Genomic DNA, 10,908 nt, shown 5'->3' on the forward strand with positions numbered 1-10,908 from the left:
TCATTGCAACTTCATTGTCATGCATATTTGAACATATACAAACAGGAAATTAATACATAAAAGACAAGCTGTTGTCCGGTTGATATAACTGTGTTCGGGACCCTCCTCTGCATGGCAATGCGGATGAAATGAAGTTGATAATTTGAAGAACTCAAAGCAGTTAAACAGGACAGCTTTCTTGAGCCTGTAAAGCTACTCAACACATTGTCAATAGTTGGGGTCCCAAGAGACAGAGACAATCTTTCTCACCCATCTTATTATCAGGCCATTCTTGCTGTTCAAACAAAGTTGTTAAAAGAAAGAAACAACATCGGATGTGCTATGTAGTTTGTTGAGATTTGTTTCCTCGGAATTGGATCACGTTTTCCCTTGTGCTATTTTATTTCCTGGTCTAACATGTCAGCAATATTATAGAGATAGAGAGACACATCTCTGATCCGCATTTCAAGTCGAGGAACTGAAACAGCTTCTACTGTTAGAAACGTAACCAACGAAACAGCCAAAAACTCCGAGGACCTGAAATTGTGAACACAAATACATGAAAGAGAAAAATAAAGGAAGGAATGAGTGAATTAAGCGAAAACCAAGGACTGTGAAATGCAGAGTTAGGCTTTAAATAGAAGGGAAGCGGAGGAGGAGGAACAGAACTCAGAAAGGCAGCAGAGAAGGAAGTGGGAGAGATGGAGAATGTCCTTACTAAGACTTCATCTTCTTCAGCTGATAGTGATATCACTCGAGCTCCTCCTAACTCTCTTCTCCCTCCTAAAAAGGAAGCTGGAGGATGGAGATCTGTAAAATACATTCTTGGTAATTAATCAGTCCTTTAATTTTGATTATAATCGTGTTTCTTTTCCATCTTCTTCTTCCTTTTTTTTTTTTAATTTTGTATTTTTCTTGTTTCGTCACTTACAATGGTGTTTTCCTTTTCCTTTCAAGGGAACGAGTCATTCGAGAAACTGGCTTCAATGGGTCTTATTGCCAACTTAACAGTGTATCTACAAACAAGATTCAACATGGATGGTATTCAGTTGGTTAATGTGTTCAATATTTGGTCTGGTTCCACCAATGTTACACCCTTGCTTGGTGCTTTCTTATCTGATACATATCTGGGAAGGTTCCGCACTCTTATCTGCGGTTCCACGGCGTCTTTCCTGGTAAAATCATCTATCTGCTCTTTTCCAATAACTCATAAATTGTGATAAAATAATAGTAATAATAATAATAAAGACGTTCTGCAGAATCCTTAATCTTCTACTTTCGTTCGTTTGCATGAACAAATTGCAAGGTTGAATGTCTCATATAGAAATTTTGGATATGTATTCTGTAGTTATACTGGAAAATTCAATTATTAACACTGAATGAGGAACGTGAGCCACTGAATATGTTCTTTTATATTTTAACAGGGCATGGTCGTCATGTCCCTAATTGCAGGCATTCCAAACTTAAGACCCCTCCACTGCACTGGAGGATCCAATTGCCAAAAACCCGAGTTTTGGCAGCTTGGAGTCCTCTATTTGGGTCTTGGATTGCTTGCCATTGGAGCTGGAGGTGTTAGGCCTTGCAACATTGCCTTTGGAGCTGATCAATTTGACACCAGAACTGAAAAGGGAAGAGCCCAACTAGAGAGCTTCTTCAACTGGTGGTATTTCTCTTTCACGGTGTCTCTGGTGATAGCTCTCACTGTAGTGGTCTACGTTCAGACTAATGTGAGTTGGGTTATAGGTTATGGCATACCTGCAGCCTGCTTGTTCTTCTCTATTGTCATTTTCTTGATTGGAAAACACACTTACATAATCACAAAGCCGCAAGGAAGCGTTTTTGTTGATATGGCCAAAGTGATCGTAGCAGCCTGTAAGAAGCGTGCAATGAGTCTTGAATCAACTCCTGAAAATTCCTTCTATGATCCTCCCTGGATTGAATCAGATCAGCGTGTAACAAAGCTTGCTCACACAAATATGTTCAAGTTCTTTGACAAAGCTGCCCTAATTGCTGATCCAAGCGAATTGGATGACAAAGGTTTGCCCAAGAATTCTTGGAGATTATGTAGTGTTCAACAAGTTGAACAGCTGAAACTAGTGGTAGGACTTGTGCCAGTTTGGATTACTGGAATTGGATGCTTCATTACCATGGACCAAATGAATACTTTCGGCTTGATGCAAGCAATTCAGTCCAACAACAAAATCCACAATTTTAAAATCCCACCAGGTTGGATGGGCCTTAGTTCAATGATTTGCCTTTCAACATGGATATTCATTTACGAGCAAATTTACCTGCCTTTCGCAAAGAAAAGGTCAAAAAAGAATGTTAGATTGACAATGAGACAGAGAATCAACACTGGTATTGTAATGGCAATCCTATGCATGGTGGTGGCTGGAATTGTTGAGAAGAACCGCCGGGAGACAGCTTTGAAACAGGGATCTTTACTGTCACCTCAAAGTATTCTACTGCTGCTGCCACAGTTTTCCTTGTCGGGTCTGAACGAAGGATTTGCTGCTGTTGCTGTTATGGAATACTATACCAACCATTTGCCAGAGAGCATGAGGACTCTTGCCGGGGCCATCTTCTTTCTCAGCTTCTCTGCATCCAGCTACCTCAACACGGTTATTGTCAATGTAGTCCACCATGTGACTGCTAAACTTGGGAAAACACCGTGGTTGGGTGGACGTGACCTCAATAAAGTTAAACTCGACAACTTCTACTACCTTATTGCTGGTTTAGCATTATTAAATCTTCTGTATTTCAACCTCTTTTCATGCCGCTATTTGGAGAAGAATGCTGATAAAAGACCTGGATCTAGGCACGAGGACAAGGGGTTAGAGATGAATGAAAATGTTTAACGACATAAACTCTCTGATTTTGCTGCAAAGTCTCGATTCCTTTTTGGTATCATGCACCAATCGCCAGAGTCTTGAGTTGTATCTATAGGGTGTTTCGTTACCTTGCCTCTGCAAGGTCTTTCTTCTTCTTCTTCTTCTTCTTCAGTTGAGTTAACGTGTCATTTTCTTTTTGCAATTTGAAATGAAGGTATGAATTTAGCTTTTAAGCTCTCAAACTTGCAATGTTTTTCATATCGGAGACTTTAGACTGAACTTTGACTTCGTGACTGAGTGGATTACTAACCCCATTTTATGATATAACAATCGTATTTAGGAGGAGAAAATAAACATTGAATCTTTCTACATCTTCATAGTTCCTTCTTCTACTCTCTATTCCTTATTCAGCTGGATTTTCTTTTCAAGGATCATGAATTTTCCAAGTACGCGGAAAGATCAATGTGTGTATAGGATAACATTTGCACAAATCCAAGTCTATTTTGGCGAATTGTCCATGATTCTTGTGTGTTTGTTGGAACTGTTAAGTCCATATTGTTAGGACATGCCAATAATGCCTGGAATTAAGCACACAAGTTAACATGTGGTTCAATAATTTGCTTACATTCACAAAGCTACTAGTTTTATTTACTAAAGATAAAATTAAAAATTACAACCAATGTAGGAGGAGACTCTCTCAACTCAACTCACAAACCATCTTTAACTTTCACCTTATTTTTCTCTATCACTTAATGTTTATTGTTGTGTGATTCCTACCCTTACACCTCTTTATTTATAGTCGAAATGGAGGAGCACATACCATGATTTCTTCCCATTACTTTAGTAGACAACCCCCTAAATCTCTTCCATAAAAATCATCTCTTCCTTTCTATCTTGATTTGCAACTGGTTATAAGCCTGATTTGTCTCCATTCATAACAATCTTCTGGAGACAAATGACTATAATTTTGTGTTTTATTCCTTGAACACCCACTGAAGTTTTGCATAGCTTCAATATGTCAAGGTTTGTCTTCTATCTTTAAAAACCTACTGAAACTTTGCATAGCTTCAATATGTCAAGGTTTGTCTTCTATCTTTAAAAACCTACTGAAACTTTGCACAACTTTAGTTCGTCAAGTATAGTTCCCGTAGTTAACATATTTGTTGGATTCTTGCTTCCACAAATCTTCTCTAGTAGATCATAAGATATGGAGTAGTATGGAATTAAGCACCTATGTCAAGAACTCAATCATCTAATAAACTATAAACAACAAGAACCAAAGCTTTATGTACCTCCTCAATAGTAGTATTTATAGAATCAACCTCGATTGCTTTTGGATTTATGCAATTCCTCATTATATAACCAGATTTTTCACAATTCCAATAACCACCTTGCAACACTAGAAGTTGACCTTTCACTTGCATCCTTCCTTTAAACTTCTTTACTAAGAATAAAGTCTCAAATATTGTCATAATTCAACTTAGACTTTCTAGCGGAGTTACTTACAACCATTCTCATAGCCTCCCAACTATTTGGGAGTGAATCCAACAAAATTAATGCACATATCTCATCATCAAACTCAATTTCAACAAATAATAATTGATTTGTGGTGGTGTTAAAATTATTCAAGTGTTGTGTGACGGGCATTCCTTCTATCATATTTAGAGTCTAAATGCACATACACAACACAACCAAATACTTTCAAATATGAAAGATTTGTTTCATTTCCTATCCAAATATCTTTTGAAATTCTAAATTTAAAAGGAATAGAAGGTTCTCGATTGATTAAGTAGACTACAATGTCTACTCCTTTAGGCTAGAATGATGAAGGTATCCTAGAATGCAATCTCATGCTTCGAGCTCGTTCAATGATGGTTCTGTTTATGTGCTCAACAATGTTATTCTGTTGTGGTGTGCCTAAAATAGTCTTCTCCATCCACATGCCATTAGCACATAATACTCATCAAAGCTTCCATTAATATACTCACATGTATTGTTTGACCTTTCAATCTATATCATAGACCTCTATTTTATAAAGATATCAAATACATCAAGTTTATTTTTTAGATAAAACTCATACCTTCTTGCAAGAATCATTAATAAAGTTCACACGGTACCTTAAAACTTTGAGGGATGGAACTTGGGAAGGACTTTATAAGTCATTACATACCAGCTCTAATTTCTGAGGCTTTGGATATCTATCATTTTTTAGAAAACTAACCTTTTTTTTATTTCCTAAAAATCCAACCTTTACATTAAGAAAATTCAACTGACTTTAATATTCTAGGAAGTTGTAATTTTGAAATAAGCAGCATCATTCCTTTTTCACTCATATGACCGCATCTGTAATGCCATATTTTTGCTTGATTTTCAACTTCAATGGTAGCAACAATACCTTTTAGTCATGAGGTCATATACAAGGAATAAGTTTTCTTACCTTAAACCAAAACAATTGCTCCCTGAGAGATCTTCCACATGCCTTACATAAAACTTATTGAATGACCATTACCATCAAACTTTCCCACACAGATCAAGTTCTTCTTTAATTCAGAACATATCTCACCTCCTGTAAATTCCATATAAAACTATTTAGCAACTTGGATTTCCACCTCTTATGCCTATAACATTAAATGATTCGCTACACCACCCCATAATCATTGACAATATAATTATGCAAGATTCTTTGGTGTGGAGTAATATAGAATAATGCACTTGATTCAAGAACTCAATCATTTACTAGACTATAAACAACAATATTCAAAGCTTCATATACCTTTTTAGTAATAACATTTATAAAATCAACCTAATTTTTTTTTAGATTTATGCAATTCCTTATAAGATGACCAGATTTGACACAATTCCATCAAGCACTTTGCATCTTGGGCCTTAACATACTTTACTCTTAAATTTGGATTTTGATATGTCTTATTTAATCTTCTATCAAATCTTTTGCCTCTTGTCTTGAGGTTTAAAGTAGCATTAAAAGTTGAGCTTTCACTTGAATCTTTCCTTTAAACTCCTTCACTAAGAATCAAGTCTCGAATGTCATCATATTTCAACTTGGATTTTCCAATAAAGTTTCTTACATTTGTTCTTATAGTCTCCCAACTGTTTAGGGGAGAAGCCAACAAAATCAATGCACGTATCTCATCATCAAACTCAATTTCAACAAATAATAATTAATTTAAGATGGTGTTGAAATTATTCAAATATTGTTTGATTGTTATTCCTTTACTCATCTTTAGATTGAAGAACTTCTTCATCAAATACACCTTATTCACTAAAGGTTTTTCAAACATGCTGGACATGAATTCCATTAGCTTTATAGTAGTCTTTTCTCTAAACTTAGTTTTGAATGTGATTTTCACTATTGTGTTCGTCGCCATATCCTTGTTGTGGTAATATGTTCAAAATGTGTTTTTTAATACTTTGATTTCTAGGAAAAGATCAAAACACACCCTTCTAAGATTTGATATTGGTTGTTAGGACCTGTCAATGATGCCCTAAATTAAAAACACATAATTTAACATGGTTCATAATTATCTTACATCCACAAAGCTACTAATTTTATTTATTGGAGAGAAAACTAAAAATTACACCAAGAGGATACTCTCTCAACTTTGTTCACAAACCCTCTATAACTTTTTCCTTACTTATTGGTGTTTCTTGTTATGTGATTTCTAATCTTATAACCACTCTATTTATAGTTGAGATGGGAGAGCACACACCATGATTTTTTTTCCTAATTGATTTGATAGACAGACCCCTCCAAATCTATTTCTTGAAAATCATCTCTTCCTTTTCGACTTAGATTTTGTTATAGGTTGCAAGGTAAGTATGGAAGTTATAAGAGAAGCAAGAATAACAGACTAAGGCAACAACAAGTTTTATAGGTTTTGTATATGAAAAAGTTAAAGCACACATGATTCATTAGTTGGCAAGCTAGTTAGTTAATTGTTATAGTTAGTTAGTAGTTAAATAATAGCCAGTTAGTTAGTAATGAAAGGCTAAGAACTTGTATAAGTTCTACTTGTATAATTACCTTGTGATTCAAATAATGAATGAAGAACAATTTGTAACAGTTGCAGAACTCTATCTCTCCCTTTTAATTTCTTCTCAAACATTGTTTTTTAAGGATTATGCTTAATAATTGGTATTAGAGCCACTTTTCAAGGGTGAAGAAAGGTTGTTAAGCGAAAGTTGATCATTATGGAAAACAATAAAATCAATGCTTTAGAATAGCATGGTTGGAAGTTGGATAAGTAGATTCAATATTTGTAAGAACTACCAGAGGAGCACAATAAAAAAAGTCGATAAAGTCAATTCACAACTGGAGGCAATCTTGGTTATTCTTTAAAAAAATTCAGGAAATCAAGAAGCTAAAAAAACTAACATAGTTCCTAGAGGATTAATTTGAAGATAGAGGATGAATCAATAAGGTGATGATCTTGTGAATCAATAACAGACATGGTGTTGGTATTTAAGATACATCATAGATTGGGCACACTATGGAAATGCCAAGAATCGATTTATTGAGTTTTCATAGAGAGAATCAAATAAGTTAGATACGTAAATGCAAGAAGTTCTTCAAGCCAAACTATATACTAGTACAACAATGGGTTGAGTTAACATCATTATACTTAGATGGCAAGACAAAGATTTGATATAAAGGATTCTTGTATGGAGGTGAAATCTTGGCAAGTTGAGAGGATTTTACAAGGGCCTTATTTATAAGATTTAGTAATAGAGAGGATATGGTAGAGGAATTTAATAAGTTAGTACAAGACAAAAAAAAAGGATGAATATGTGGAAGATTTGAAGAACTCAAATCTTTAATGAATGACTTGAATCCTAGCTTACTAGAATCGTATTATGTTTCAAGTTTTATAAGTATATTAAAAGATATAAGCCCGATGCTAAAGATTCTCAAGCCTACAATACTAATGCAAGCTTTTAAGCAAGTAAAATGGTAAGAGTAGTCCAACAATGTCTTAACCAATAAGAACAAATTCTTGCTGAAGAGAAATTCAGCTTATAGATTTGGAAAGACAACAATTACTTAATTTTATAATACTTTTTCTTTAATCAAAGAATGAAGAAATAGAAAATTCAAAACCACTAAAAACATTGCATGAATAGAGAAGAAGATCAGGTCAATGTTATAGATGTTGTGAAAAGTTCACACCAGGGCATTATTGTAATGTTAAAATTTTACATATGATAAACGGTTTAGATAAAGAAAATAAGGAATTTATAGATGTAACAAAAAAAAAAAAGATAACATTGGAACGATAAATGAAAGAGAAATGGTAAATAAGTATGACATGTCTTAGAATGTCTGGGCTGAAAGTTAAGCCAATAATACAATTAGAATCTTGGGTTGTTGCTAGGGAAGTAGTCTTATAATTTTGATTGATCATGGGATTACTCATAGTTTTGTTGATGACTTAATGGTGAAAAAGATTAAAGCAATTGTGAAAATGATTATTATCTTTGCAATAATTTTGGGTAATGAAAGTATAATGAGGTGTGATGTTCATAATCCTATGTTTATTTGGTTCATAAAAGGTTATGAATTCAAGGTTGACTTGAGAATTAGAATTTTAGGTTACTGTCATGAGCATGATTAGTTTATAATTAAAACTAATTTTGAGATCTTGAAGCACTTGTTAAAACAAAAAATTCAAACTCCAATTCAAATGAGGAGATTTACCAAACTATGAGGGCTTAGATATCAAATTATACATAGGAAAGGAAATGAAAATGTTATAGTTGATGCATTATTAAGAAGAGTACATGGAGAATTCAACACCATTATAATAATGGTTCCAGTTTCGCATAAGGAATCAAAGAAATTTATGAGATGATCCTTTTATACATAACACCATCATTTATAAGATAATTAAGTCAGCTAGTTGGCCAAACTGCTCATTTGCATAAGGGGTTTTAAGGTTCAAGAATATAGTAGTGATTGATTCTGAAGGGGATTTGAGGGAGAAATTAGTGAAAGAAGCTCATGATTCTTTCATTAGAGGGCATGCTAGTGTACAAAATTCTTATAAAAGGTTAAAGACTATGTTCTATTGGCCTACTATGAAAAAGATGGTGGAAAGAATAGTTAAGAAGTGTGATTTGTAAACAAGCTAAATTGGAAATGATAGCTTATTCAGGGCTGTTACAACATCTTTCAATTCCAAGAGAGGTATGAAGAGACATTACTATGGATTTTATAAAAGGTTTACCTAAATTAGAGGACAAAGACATTATACTGGTGGTGGTTTATTGGTTTATAAAGTATGGACACTTTATTTTCATGTAACATCCATTTACAACTCAAAATATGGTCAAAATGTTCATTGATCACCTTTATAGGTTCTATAGTTTACTAGTTACCATTGTAACTAATAGTGATAGAGTTTTTACAAGTTTTTTTTAGAAGGAATTATTCAACAAGATAGGGGTTAAGTTGTTCATAAGTTTTCCTTACCATCTACAAACAGATGGGCATATTGAAAGAGTGAATAAATGATGAAAGACCTATCTCATATGCATGGTAATGCATAATCCTCGAAAGTGGCATTAATAGTTGTCTTTAGAACAGTGGTGGTACAACTCTAGCTTTCATTCATCTAGAAAATTTTCTCATTTTCAAACATTGTATGGATACCTACCTCCACAAAAAGAATGGTCTGGTTATGATACTTTTATAGTACTTTTACTATAGGAAGTGATTCAAAGAAAAATCAATGTGGATCAATTCTTAGAAATGCAATTGGAGAAAGCTAAGCACAGAATGAAGCAATAGGCAGATAAATAATGATTTGACAGAGAATTTGTAGTGGGTGACTATTTGCACTTAAATTTATAGTTTTATCGACATATAAGTATGGTCTTAAAGAGGAATTCTAAACTCATTCTGCAATTTTCTATAGCCTTTATTTGATCACTCAAAAAATTAATGCAATAGCACATACACTTTAATTAACAGAAGAAGCATCAATTCATCTTGTCTTCCATGTTTCATTATTGAAAAAAAAAACTAATTAACAATGTAGTGGTAACAACTGTTTTACCCTAATTGGATGAAAATAGAAAGGTGAAAGTCAATGCAAAGACCATATTGGATAGAAAACTTAGAAAGAAAGAAAATAAGGTAGTTATCATAGGATTAATAAAGTGGTTTTATTTGTTTGATGAATACACAACCTAAAAAGATTTGGAGCTTAGTAAGAAATTTTCAAAGTTTAGAGTTGATTGTTGAGGACAAGAATTTATAAAGGAGGAAAATATTATTACATGTTGCAAAATAAGCTTGGAGTTGGAAGTTTGAAGAGAAGCAAAAATAATAGACTACGACATCAACAAGTTTTGTAGGTTTTACTTATAGAGGAATAATAACACACATGAATCATTAGTTGGCTAGCTAGTTAGTTAGTAGTTAAATAATGGCTAGTTAATTAGTAATGAAAGGCCAAGAACTTGTATAAATTCTACTTATGCACTTACCTTGTGATTTAAGTAATAAATAAAGAACAATTTGCAGTGATTGCAGAACTCTATTTCCCTTTCAATTTCCTCTATTTCTCCCTCATTTTCTTCCAAAAGATTATTTATTAAGGATTATCCTTAAAAGATTTGTAACTGGTTGTAAGTTTGATTTGTCTTTATTCGTAACACATATCAAATATATGAAATATAAAATGTTTTAAAATAGAATTTGTGTGCAAGATTCCTGCACACAGAAAGAAGACTACATAAAATATTAGGGATTGCTACCTTCTTGAACTCTCAATCTTCAACCACCAACTCGTGTAATGTGGGCTTGTCCATATCTCTCTTGAGTATAGTAGGTCTAAGTTGTACTCATTCCTACTATGATCATCCCTTATGTGAATGTTGAATTGCAATAAGAAGAAAATAGTTTTACTTTAAGGAAAAAGGTAAGTAAACAGACTCGTTTGATGTTGAAGATAATACAATCAATGATGGTTGGTGTAAGAGTCATTCTGATTGGGTTTGGTTCATCTTTAGATTCAGAGGAGATCATATATATATGAAGGCTAATTATGAGTATATGGTTGGTGGTGCTTTAATTTAT

At 33.6% G+C, this 10,908-nt stretch overlaps 1 protein-coding gene across 1 annotated transcript; it reads left to right on the forward strand.

Annotated features, from left to right (window-relative positions):
* The first annotated feature begins 480 nt into the window (after positions 1-480).
* LOC7486530 (protein NRT1/ PTR FAMILY 2.8) lies at positions 481-3,052 on the forward strand. Its single transcript, XM_002322891.3, has 3 exons — positions 481-807; positions 937-1,154; positions 1,404-3,052. The coding sequence occupies exons 1-3, from the start codon at positions 681-683 to the stop codon at positions 2,835-2,837; spliced, it is 1,779 nt and encodes a 592-aa protein (XP_002322927.1). The 5' UTR covers positions 481-680; the 3' UTR covers positions 2,838-3,052.
* Positions 3,053-10,908: the final 7,856 nt, after the last annotated feature.

This window comes from Populus trichocarpa, chromosome 16, assembly GCF_000002775.5.
Source record: "Populus trichocarpa isolate Nisqually-1 chromosome 16, P.trichocarpa_v4.1, whole genome shotgun sequence".
In the NCBI taxonomy this organism is placed as follows: Eukaryota; Viridiplantae; Streptophyta; class Magnoliopsida; order Malpighiales; family Salicaceae; genus Populus; species Populus trichocarpa.

Coding starts and splice junctions, on each gene's coding strand:
- LOC7486530 (XM_002322891.3), top strand. CDS start 681: ATGGAGAATGTCCTTACTAAGACTTCATCTTCTTCAGCTGATAGTGAT. Junction 808..936: donor ATCTGTAAAATACATTCTTG/GTAATTAATCAG, acceptor TTTCCTTTCAAG/GGAACGAGTCATTCGAGAAA. Junction 1,155..1,403: donor GTTCCACGGCGTCTTTCCTG/GTAAAATCATCT, acceptor ATATTTTAACAG/GGCATGGTCGTCATGTCCCT.